General features: G+C 33.0%; 1 protein-coding gene across 2 annotated transcripts in view; it reads right to left on the reverse strand.

Moving 5' to 3' along the window:
- The window catches only part of LOC136027013 (collagen alpha-1(IV) chain-like), a 202,717-nt gene that overhangs the window by 164,481 nt on the left and 24,911 nt on the right, over positions 1 to 13,325 (reverse strand). For both annotated transcript variants that reach the window (XM_065703915.1, XM_065703914.1), the window contains exons 5-6: positions 10,999 to 11,058; positions 907 to 1,140 (exon numbers count right to left, since the gene is read on the reverse strand). In XM_065703915.1, coding sequence (XP_065559987.1) covers positions 907 to 1,140; positions 10,999 to 11,058 — 294 coding nt within the window. The remainder of the gene's footprint in view (positions 1 to 906; positions 1,141 to 10,998; positions 11,059 to 13,325) is intronic.

Below are 13,325 nucleotides of genomic sequence, written 5' to 3' on the forward strand. Positions count from 1 at the left end.
ATCAAACAGTTTGTGGTAACGAACTGTAGTAAGGAGCGACCCGGCTCAATAAAAACCAAAACTCTAAAAAAAGAGAATTTTGATAACAATAGCTACATCAAAAGAATCGCGTTTTAATACTGATTTTAAATATATAAGTTTTATCAAGTTTAGTCGTACGTATCAAAAGTTACGAGCCTGAGAAAATTTGCGTTATTTTAGAAAATAGGAAGAAACACCCCCTACAAGTCATAGAATCTTAACGAAAATTACACCATCAGATTCAGCGTATCAGAGAACCCTACTGTAGAAGTTTAAAGCTCCTATCTACAAAAATGTGGAATTTTGTATTTTTTGCCAGAAGGCAGATCACGGATCCGTATTTATTTGTTTTTTGTTTTTTTTCCCAGGGGTGATCGTATCGACCCAGTTGTCCTAGAATGTTGCGAGAGGGCTCATTCTAACGGAAATGAAAAGTTCTAGTGCCCTTTATAGGTGACCAAACAATTGGAGGGCACCTAGGCCCCCTTCCACGCTAATTATTTTCACAAAGTCAACGGATTAAAATTCTGAGATAGCCATTTTATTCAGCGTAGTCGAAAAACCTTATAACTCTGTCTTTGGAGACGATTTACTCCTCCACAGTCCCCGTGGGAGGGGCTACAAGTTACAAACTTTGACCAGTGCTTACATATAGTAATGGTTATTGGGAAGTGTACAAGCGTTTTCGGACCATGGTTGAATCAGATGCTCTCGCAAATGAAACCTAATACAGTTTTTTCTCTTCTATAACAAAAAAAGGACAAGATAGATAAACCTCAAAGAAATCCCATTGACAAAACATCTATCATCACCAAATTCAAAGTGCTGCTCATTTTTAGTTTTAGAAATAAAATAAAAGGAAGTCAAATAGAGACTAGAACTAACCCTAGATCCAGAAATACCATCTTCACCGGAAACCCCCTTCTCACCAGGTTGCCCATATGGACCAGGACTTCCAGTTTCGCCAGTAGCCACTTCTTCTGGAAGTTCACGAAACTGAGCTGGTGCTCCACTTGGTCCTATATTTCCTGGTTCACCTTTTGTCCCTTTCGGACCAGGTCCACGAGGTTCCCCTCTTTCACCACGTTCACCTTGATCACCAGTTTGGCCAGGGAATCCCTAAGAATAACGTGTAATAATCATCAAGTAAAAAACTAGATACCTAATTGAATAAAGTAAAACATCAAGTAATCAATCATCAAATAAATTTAGCTGCCATATCGCTTTTTTTTTTCTGTTACAAAATCTTTACTTTTAGATAAATAAATTTTTGGATAGACCTCAAAAGCCAACCCCTGTGAAAAAAATCAAATGTATTTATTTTTTTCTGAATATTGTTTATTTCCCCTAAAAAATAAAGCAAATTTAATTCCCAAAAAACGATTTGCTTTTAAAATATTCTTATTTTTATATATACAATTAGAAATTCTACTTCAATTTCTTTTACTTTATAACCGTTAAATAATTAAATAAAAATACCTTCTTAAAAAATCTAAGTTGAGAAAAATCATAATAAAAACAGAAAATATAAATTTTCTTAAAAAAAAACTTCTGAGATTCAAAAGTATTTTAATAGAATTTGTAATTTTATGTAGAAATGAGAAATTTTCAGCTATAAACACTAGATTCCAAACTTAAAAATACTTAAAGGATAACATAAATTGGATGGAGTATAGCATAAAATTACAAAAATTGCCCCCTGAAAAATTTGGTTACAAAAAAACCTGTTACAAGCAGGAATAAAAAATACTATCTACAAGTTTTCCTGATTATTTTCCCAATAAAATCCTAGACGAGAATAAGATTACAAATTTTTTATTAGCATACGTTTTTATTAATAAACAAATTTCTTACGATATATTTGTACTATAACACTTTATTGACAGAGAACATTGAAAGCCCAATCATCTGAACAAGAGAATATAGTTTCCATGTAAAAATTAATCGATAAACCAGGAATATACATACAAATTTTTCTGGAGATTATCGTGGGAAATAATTTCAAAATTGAATAATAAATATAAACCCATATATAGTATCATATCCAAGGGTGAACATCAGTAAAATAGAAATTCATATGTTTATTCAAATACCTATTTTTCTGAGGAAAAACGTACAGTTTCAAGGCAAGTACAATATTTAAGCTTATTGGATTCAAAAAGGATTAAATAAAAAAAACTAGTTTTTTTAACTGAAAGTAAGGAGCGACATTAAAACTTAAAACGAACAGAAATTACTCCGTATATGAAATGGGTTGTCCCCTCCGCAGTCCCACGCTCTTTACGCTAAAGTTTGACTCTTTGCCACAATTCTACTTTTTAAAACAATGAAAAACTTTAGCGTAAAGAGCGTGGGACTGCGGAGGGGACAACCCATTTCATATACGGAGTAATTTCTGTTCGTTTTAAGTTTTAATGTCGCTCCTTACTTTCAGTTAAAAAAACTAGTTTTTTTTATTTAATTTCTGAACGTTTTTGAATTAATGCATGTTTGATTTTGGCTCTCCGCACATAAATTATTGAAATGAAATTAGTATATTAATTTTTTTTGGCTGAATGGCTTTCTCTTAGTTTTGATCAGACGATTTTGAGAAATAAGGGGTGGGGAAGGAGGCCTTGCTGCCCTCCAATTTTTCGGTTACTTAAAAAGGCTACTAGAACTTTTAATATTCAACGAACGTTTTTATTAGTAAAAAATATACGTAACTTAAGAATTAACTTACGTAACAAACTTTTATATTCTTATATTTTTATTATGTGTACGAGGGGGTTTGTACCCTCGTTAATACCTCGCTCTTTACACTAAATCGTAAGTTTTGTCCCAATTCTTTAAGAATGACCCCTGAATCAAAAAGGCCGTAGAATAAATAGTTGAAATCACTAAAAATATTTTAGCATCAAGAGCGAGGTATCTATCTCCTCCTAAATACCTCGCTCTTTATTCTAAAGTATTTTTAGAACCCCTCATATGCGTAATAATCTCTGTTCGTTTTAAATTTCAATGCTATTCCTTACTTTCATTTGAAAAAACGTTTTCATGTTTATTTTTTCACTGTTTTTTTTTATAGTAATGTTAGAAAATCCTGCGCCCTTTTCATTGAATTTTTCTTCCCCCGTGACATATTCCTCAAAGGAAAGATCCTCCCAAAAAGCCCTCTCCCATCAACCCCACCCCCCAAACCAAAAAATCCCCATGAAAACGTCTGTACACTTCCCAATAACCATTACTATATGTAAACACTGGTCAAAGTTTGTAACTTGCAGCCCCTCCCTCAGGGATTGTGGGGGAGTAAGTCATTCCCAAAGACATAGTTATTATGATTTTCGACTATGCTGAACAAAATGGCTATCTTAAAGTTTTAATCTGTTGACTTTTGGAAAAAAATGAGCATGGGAGGGGGCCTATTTGCCCTCCAATTTTTTGGTCACTTAAAAAGGGCACTAGAACTTTTCCTTTCCGTTAGAATGAGCCCTCTCGCGACATCCTAGGACCACTTGGTCGATAAGATGACCCCTGGGAAAAAAAAAAAAAAACAAACAAATAAATAAACACGCACCCGTGATTTGTCTTCTGGCAAAAAATACAAAATTCCACATTTTTTAGATAGGAGCTTGAAATTTTTGCTATAGAGCTCTCTGATATACCGAATGCGATAGTGTGATTTTCGTTAAGATTCTATGACTTTTAATGGATGTTTCCCCCTTTTTTTCCAAAATAGGGCAAATTTTCTCAGGCTCGTAACTTTTGATGACAAAGACTCAATTAATTGAAACTTAATATTTAGAATCAGCGTAAAAATTCGAATCTTTTGATGTATCTTTTAGTGTCAAAATTCCGTTTTTTAGAGTTTCGTTTACTATTGAGCCGGGTCGCCCCTTACTACAGTTCCTTACCACGAACTGTTTGAAAAGAAAATAATTCGGTATTTCGGGGCTTCTGACATTATTACTCCTTTGCGGAAGTTAGGCTCAAAATTGAAAAAGGATTATAGTTTTTCTCTGGGCCCCTTCCACCTCTTAGTTCGTTTATTTTCCCGTTAGTTTTCACCTGTTTTCGCTTTATAGTTGTGTTATCTCTTAGCAGTAGTTATGGTTGTGGTATATATGTTTTATCGCTCGTATAGTTGTGTTATTTTCAAATTATACTCCATAATAGAGAGGCTCCGAACACCCAGCATTGTATATTAAGCTCTTAATTTGACGTTTTTTTCTAACGTGACCAGATTCGTCCTGCGCCCTTTTCATTGAATTTTTTTCCCCCATGGCATATTTCTCCAAGGAAAGATCCTCCCAGATAGCCCCCTCCCTCAACTCTACCCCCAAAACCAAAAAAATCCCCCTGAAAACGTCTGTACACTTTCCAATAACCATTATTATATGTAAAGACTGGTTGAAGTTTGTAACTTGCAACCCCTCCCCCAGGGACTGTGGGGGAGTAAGTCATCCCCAAAAACATAGTTATTATGATTTTCGACTATGCTAAACAAAATGGCTATCTCAAAATTTTGATCCGTTGACTTTGGGAAAAAAATGAGCGTGGGAGGGGGCCTAGATGCCCTCCAATTTTTTTGGTCACTTAAAAAGGGCACTAGAACTTTTCATTTCCGTTAGAAATAGCCCTCTTGCGACATTCTAGGACCACTTGGTCGATACGATGACCCCTGGGGAAAAAAAAAAAAAAAAAAACAAAAAAAAAAACAAACAAATAAACACGCACCCGTGATTTGTCTTCGGGCAAAAAATGCAAAATTCCACATTTTTGTAGATAGGAGCTTGAAACTTCTACAGTAGGGTTCTCTGATACGCTGAATCTGATGGTTTCATTTTCGTCAAGATCCTACGACTTTTAAGGGGTGTTTCCCCCTATTTTCCTAAATAAAGCAAATTTTCTCAGGCTCGTAACTTTTGATGGGTAAGACTAAACTTGATGAAACTTATATATTTAAAATCAGCATTAAAATGCGATTCTTTTGATGTAGCTATTGATATCAAAATTCAATTTTTTAGAGTTTTGGTTACTATTGAGCCGGATCGCTCCTTACTACAGTTCGTTACCACGAACTGTTTGATAAAATCGTATTTACATTCATAAAATACATTTAGCAAAGATCTGGTCTATTTTACTCAGACTAAGACGTCCCCTAAATTTGATTAGCCGTCTCGGTCAGATGCTAAATAGCAGTTATCATAGGTAATCAGGTCAAGCTTTTCGTTTACCTCGTTAGTGGGCACATTTTTGCAACATTTTCAGGGATAAACGCATGCAATTATTAATGTTTGTCAGTACAAATGAGACTTTAGGACTCGTAAGCACGCCCTTGGAAAACATTTCCGAATTTAAATGTAAAAGTGATTTGGAGCTTAATGCTTTACTATTTATTTTTTTATTTCCAGCCATCAGTCTTACTAATAAATTTATAAGCTGATAATATCCCTGTTGGCCAAATCCTTTATTAGTTTATCAGTCTACACCTTTAAAAGCAGTTAATCCAAGTCCCCTTAGAAAACTTGTACCCACCTCTACCCGCTTTCGTACCTTAGGGATATTATAGAAAAAGTCCTGCGTGAATTGTTCTGGTTAGGATGGAACTACATACTGCGACATCCTTGTCGTTCCTTTTCTACTGATGTAAAAGTACAATTTCTGAGCCTATGATTGTTGACGGCGTTAAATTTGAATTATTAGGGATCTGTGCACATCTAAATTCGTTACACACTAGTTGCGATTTTCATAATGTTCACACATTTTTCCAGGAACCTTAATATAAAATTATTTTATGTTTTTTTTTTTCAAATTTGGATGTAGCTTCCGATCGTTTTTCACAAGTAACCACAAATAGCCAAATAACCGTTAAAATTGAACCCTTTATTTAGCTTTGATTAAATTAACCTAAATCGGATTAGGCTGTATCTCAATTAGGGTAACTTACGTTAAGCTATTATAGCAGCTTTATCTAAATAAACTAATTAAAATCTAACCTAATGTAACTTAAGTTATTTTTACCTCAACTAAATTAAGGGTTCTATTTTAATGGTAATTTGGTGGTGCAATTAAGTTCGATTTATCCAGTTTAGTTGAGATTAACTTAATCATCTTTTTTCTTTCAGAGCATGCGAATTTTTTCTTCATTCCATTTGAAAAATTTATAAAGGCTTTTATAAATTAATAAGGAATTGAATACTAGATAATAAAGAACTGGAACATCCATCAGAAGGAACATGATTATGAAATAGAATAATGTGGAAGATATTGATGATCATGAAGTAAGTTTGCTTATATAGAATAAATTAACTTCTAAGTTTTTGGCAATTTTTTTTGCCAGAAGAAATGACCCTGGATACCTGTTGTTTTTTTTTGTTTTTTTTTTTGCTTGTTTTCCCCCCAGGGAGTTCGCATCGAAACAATGGGTCGACAAAGATGTTAGAAAGGTCTTTCGAACAGAAATCAAAAGCTCAAGTGTCTTTTTTAAATGACCAAAAATATTGAAGAACACTTATCCCTTCTCCCACGCTTGTTTTCCCCAAAAACTTCGGATCCAAATTTCAAGGTAAACTTTTTACTTCAGCATAGTTGAAAGGTCCAACAACTATGCTTTTAGTGATGACGTGATCCTCCATAGTCCCTGGGGAAAGGGGTTGAAATTACGCTATTTGCCTTTATTTGTTCACATATAGTATTTGTAGTTGGGAAATATACAGGAATTTTCCGGGTAATTTTTAGAAGGGAAGGAAAGATTTTCTTCGGGGAGAATTTTCCATGTGGAGAAAAGTTTCTCCTTAATTTTCCAGGAGAAATGTTACAAGGGGGAGGGGTTTTCCTGTCAGGATTTGAAAAGCAATCGGAAATTAAAGAAAAAAACAAGTTTTTATCAACTGAAAGGAGCAACATTAAAACTTAAAACGAACAGCAATCATTCTATATATGAGAGGGGGGCTGACCCTTCCTATTTAGTATACAGATCATTTTGAATTAAATTAATGTGAAATAATGTGAAGTTTATTTTAAGGGGGGCCGGGAAACGTGAAAAAATGAACATATAGGCATCCGGATTTAAGAAGTTTTCAAGTTGTTCAGAGTTTTAGTTTCGATACCAATTTTTGATGTTTAAACTATGCCTTTTACTTGATGCTCATAAGCCATTGATTAAGTATGATCCAATTAAACAATTCGATGAATTAACATGCAATGTGGTAAATACTTTTGAAAAATTGATTTTAAATGTTTGGAGGGTAATCACCCCTTTTCACCCAAGGAAATACGCCAACTAAAAAGGTGATTGGGGTTGGAGTAGGCAAACCATTTTAAACTATTATACAGTGTGAAAAGAATGTGCGCAAAGACAAAAACGTTGTCCTATATTCTGTTAGAGCACCGGCTATTGTCTCGGTCAAGCATCGGGCATGGCTTTCCTATGAGTCTGCCAAAGACAAAAATTCTTGCGGGTATTTATTTCCAATCCCATATAGTATAAGTCAACTATAGACCCAAAGAAAAGAATTTAGAGTTTGTTATTATTAACCAATATGCTTTTAACCCTTTGAAAATGAAATGCCTCTTACAACCGTATAAAAATTGTAATTTACACGGTTATAAGTTGGTACAGATGTCGGTTGGTGAAAAAGTGGTTATTAAATTTTGAAAATTTTGAAAATGTACTTTTAAAAAGTGGCAAAGCAGCCCGGACTGTTCAGCAAAACTGGTAGACATTTATGATCGCGGCTCTTTTACAGTCCGATTCTTACATTTTTATGCCTAAGTCTTAAGAGTGAGCTTATTCAAGTTCAGAAGGCAGATAACCCTAATGGTGATATGATTATTATAACTCCTTTTTGAGACTCTGAAAAAAAAATTTCCCCTCCACTGAATCTTTTTACGATTCCCTATATAACCCGCTCGCTGAGTACAAAATCACCAAAAACGTTAAGCCAAAGGAGTTCTGTAAGAGTGGAACCAACTATTGCAGACTGAATTTATCAAGCGGAGCGTTGATACGGTCGGATATTGTTTGTAAGACACAGAAAAAATTTGTCAAGAATTTGGTTTATATCTGCGGTGTTATTTGTCAAATCCACAAATAGTGATGGACTTGCTTCTCAAAATTAGCTATGAGAAAATTAGTTTGGTGACAGACATTCATCAGCATATATTTGCAAAGGAATCAATGAGAAGTGTTTATGTTTTTCACGGAGATCATGTTCATCAAACCAACCCCAACAGAGTTCCTGATGAACGGTCAGACGCAGTTTTGCAAGATATAAATTTACTCCATTAACCGACAATGTCATTTAATTCTGTACCGGGTAACACCTACAGTGGTTAGACGACTGTTCTGTTCCTGATTACCCTGCTAATATTGCCAAAGTCAATGAGAATGGAGCCTTGGCATGGTTTTCAAAGTGAGCAATGTAATTCCAACAGAATATTATAATTCGGTGAAGGGTTTGGTCTTCCCTGTACAGTGAGGCATGTGACTTTTGTATCTTTTAGCCCTTACAGTTGTTTCTTGGTGGATAGAGGGATGGAACCCCATTAAAACCATGACATATTGCAGACGCATCATGTTTTTTTTAATGGAAGGTCAAACATGGCATCAAAATCACAAAAATCTAATCACAAACCAAAAAAAAAATGAAAAATCACAAAAACCTTTTAGTAAAACTATCGGAAGCTTAATCAAAAGTAGAAAAAAAATTTAAACTCAGCTTCTGAGAAAATGTGTGAATCTTTGCAATCACAGTCGGAGTGACGCTTATGCAAATTCATATGAATTTCAACGAATCATTTTCGATCTAAATTTCATGTCACTAACAATCATAGGCTTGATAGTGGTTCTTTTGCAACAGTGAAAAGGAATATCATATTAAACAAGAATATTGCTGCAGGTAGCTCAGTCCAAGAAACATCTAAAAAGCTAATGTTGGACTTATCGCATGATGTTGCTAAGATACAATTGCAGGGTAGGGTAGTGGTAGGTACAAGTGTGCTAAGGGAACATAAATTCACTGCATTTGAATGTGAAAGCTGATGGTTTAAAGAAGGATTTAACTAGTGGTCATATAATCAGCTCAGGGACTGATTATAGAAACTGGTGTATACAATGTGGAACTACACCCTAAACTGGTGAAGAGCTAAGCTCTAAATCAACTTTTATGTTTTAAATCAGAAATAGCAAGCAATATGCAAGGGCATGTTAGCGAGTCTTCAAGTCTATAGTAACACACAATTAGAACGTCCAAAACGGTTGCAAAAGGGTACTCACTAGCTACGTAATTGAAAAGTTCAATATGAGCCCATATGAAAGTTGTGTGAAAAATAATAAAATATCCGAGCAACATAAATGGAAATCTGTTCTTTGAAAGATAAATATTATACTGCAATATCCACAATATCCGATAACGTTTATGTTTTTTAGAAAGGGTGTAAAGGAACTCTCCCTTAGGCATTACTCACCATCTGGCTAAGAAGTATGCGCAAAATTTAGGAAATGCTTTGGTCTTTTTAAAACAAGCTTCTTTTTAAAACAAGCTTCGTTAAATGAATTTTATGAGCGTAAAGTGAGTTTTAAAATATTGCAATGCCACCAATTTTTGCAGACCGAGAATATAAATACGTATTTATCTTAGAATTACACATTTTCCTTCAGGCAAATATTTATTTGATTAAAAGTATTTATTTCTATAAAAAAATATAAATGAAAAAGTGATATATAAAAGTTAATCATATATAAAAGTTATATACGACTAGAGCTTTTGGAGAAACCAATTAGGATAATTTGTAGTTACTGGCTTACTGATTTCCGTAACTAATTTTTGTAACCATTTTTTTTTTTTTTTTGCACCCAATTTTTTTCAACTTCATTATTGTAACGTTTCAAATCTAATGTTTACAGTTTAAATTGTTCGTACTTTTATTTATAATTATAAATTCTATTAAAATAATGTTGGAACTGTTTCTTTTTAACTTCACTTCTTTTTTTAGCCTCAATCTACGTTTTTATGGCTTAAATTTTTGTTAATACTATGATGTTTCGAAAATTCAATTTCTTTTTAAGAAGGAACTTTCCAATTAATTAGTGAGCGGTTAAAAACTGAAAAAATAGCGTAGAATTTGTAGTTATACATAAAAATAGGAAAGTTTGAATACACCACTATACTTTGAAATACACTACTATACGTTATTGTTTTGTTGTTTTTTTTTTTTGGGGGGGGGGGGTAATTTTGGAGGGAAAACCAAAAATATTGAACTTCAGAGGTCTGTCGAAGACCTTATTAGTTTGTGTTGTAGGTATTAATATTGCAGTTTACTTTCCTTTGAATGTGTTTATTCACAACAATATATGGCCTGGCTATATATAGTAGCCAATTTACCATTTTTTTACCTGGGTCGAGAAAAATTTCCAAATCTTGTCTGTGTATTAAGAAGTAGGACCAGTACAAGTTCAAAGACATTTTGAACAGTTCTCTCACTTCCACTAAACTCTGGAAGGACGCCAATAATAATCTCCTTTATAACTCTAACGAGTTAGTCTGCTAGAGGGTTCTAAAAAAAATACTGTTTTGTAAATATAACAAGCTTAGTACATATTATGATAGCGTAAAAGACTATTGCTCATTACTACTCATATTGCAGCGTTTGTCTTCCTGTTATTGTAGTTATTGCAGCTAATTTTAATTATTGTTAAAAACCGTTCCTTTACTCAAAGGAGTTTGCAAAGTTTTCTTTTTTTTCGATTAAGAGCAGATTAAGAGTAGTTTTTTTAACCAACAAATAAATAATAGCAATCAATATCAACTTAATGAATAAGAATTTAAACAATACTCTGATTGATATTAATGTACTGAGTTCTTTAATTGAAATGTTGACAATATTAATTAATTGCAATCACATCGTATAATTAAAATCAATATGATAACTGACATTCATAATAATTTTTCTTGTTGGAGCCCTGAAAGTCAAAAAATTAATTATAATCCTTACCCTTCCAGACTCGCCCTTCGACCCTTTGATCCCAGGAATGCCAGGAAATCCAGGATAACCCTGAAAAAAGATGAAAGGTCAGTTTTTTAAAACAGAATATACATTATTTTAAATAAATAAGTTCAGAAAGGTACGCAATGAATAAAAAACTACCATGAGGAATCTAAACACTGTCATTAGCCTTTAGTAATCACAACTACTTAATCAGTTTGATGATCAAAATATTTTAATATCAGTCAAAAAATTAAGTTTTCCATTTTATCTTTTGAAGCCTAAAAACTCCTTCTTAGATTCCAGAATCTTGCAAATTATTCTTTTAATTTACGGTAGAACATTTTTTCCATTTATGTGTAGAAAAATCTTAACTTCTTTTTCGATAAATTTAGCTTCTGGTAATTTTCAAATATTACTTTTTTCCTAAAATATTGATACATTGAAAAGCTTTTTGAGTTGTTTTATATTTTAAATGTTTTCAAAAGAGGCATAGTTGATTTTGTCGTATTTTCTTAGTAGTTAGAAGATTTCAGATGAACATAATTGAGATCAATGTATAAAAATAGAAATGAACAACATTGTCTAATTGGCACGTAGGTTGATGATTAGATAATGTAAAGAAAATATTTCGAGGTAAGCGAATCTACAACCAATTTACGATATTTAGGAGGAAGTTTGGAGGAAGGAAATTTTGAGTTATAGCGGTTATTTTCTAGTATTTTGTAATTTTTGTGCCATTGAAGATGGAAAGATATCCTGGAAACAATTAGAAAGATGTCATAGTAATTGGTCGAAGAATGCCCTAAAATCCAATCTGCGTGCCTTTAACTACTCAAATGTAAGGACTAAAAAAAGAATCTAATTATGTATAGATCATATACAAACACAATTACAGTTTTTAGAAATTAAACATATTAGGTACACTGACAAAAGGGGAGGCAGGATTAGCCTCAAAGAAATGAAAAGACTAAGGATATTAAAGTGAAGCTTTCAGAGAATGTTGAAGGGAGTTTTGAACTCAATCAAGAACATCATATGCATGACGGTTATCAAAACGGCGTATGTTTGACCAAAAGGCAATATGTGCCCGCTACTGTTAATACTGCTACTATTAATACAGCTTCTACAACTAATTCTACAACAGCTACAACAACGACTACTAATATTACTACTACTACTATTATTACTACTTCTACTATTACTACTACTACTTCTACTGTTGCTAATACATCTGCTACTACTACTACTACTATTATTACTACTACTACTACTACTACTACTACTACTACTAATACTACTACAGCTACTACTACTAATAATAATAATAATAATAATAATACTATTGAACTAAATCAAAACGTTTTAAGTGCATCCAAGTTATCAAAATGGCACAGATGCAATACCTCAGGAAGAAAATAGGGTATTAAATTGAAACTGTCAGGGACAGCTGAAGGAGATGGCAAATAAATGTGTATTCAGATTATGAAAATTGAGTCTTTGCAGCAGTCCTGAAAAAAACTCAGGGTATTACGGTAGACCTCCAGGATGTATACTTAGGAAATTTAAACAAAATCAAAAGACGCTATATGCCTTTTTTTGAAAGGGAATATCTGCAATATATCAGGAGGGACTATTCCATAGCTGCTTATTAAACTAAAATTGTCTGAGCATACTGAGTGAGGAATATAACTAAACCAAAGTTCTTTAAAGCTTGTTAAAAGGATGTATCAGTGATATCTTAGAGAGGGTTAATAGAATTAAGTTGAAATTTTCAGGACCGGTCTAGGGGGATAGTTGATAATTATTTGTCTATACTCAAGGTAATAACACGACGAGCAATAGAATTTTCAACCCATATGTTTGAATATTGTTTCCTGTGCCCCTCAATCCAAAGCATTATAGAACAACTGTTGTTTTAAAAAAGATTTGTAAGTTTGAAAATTTGTAAGTTTTCTGCCCAACATATAAATACTACGCCAAAATATCGATTCTTAGGGGACAACCGAAAAGATTAAAAATATTCTTTTCTTAACTAATCAAAAACGAACGAAAATTAATTAAAGAAAATTTTACATAAAAATTTCTCCAAAGGAAAGTAAAGAGCTACATTAAACCAAAAATGACCATAAATAAAGCCAAATAATTTTTCAAGCTTAAAACTACCGTAAATCACAATAAATAAATGTAACCAAAACCAAACACAAATTACAATAAATTACCTACTCAAATTCGAAACTAACAGAAACTACCACAAAAAAAATTGTTCACGAACATCATAGAGAGCTTACATTTAATCACTTTGCATAAAATCGACTTGACAACAGGATCATAAA

Source organism: Artemia franciscana, chromosome 5, assembly GCF_032884065.1.
Source record: "Artemia franciscana chromosome 5, ASM3288406v1, whole genome shotgun sequence".
Taxonomy (NCBI): Eukaryota; Metazoa; Arthropoda; class Branchiopoda; order Anostraca; family Artemiidae; genus Artemia; species Artemia franciscana.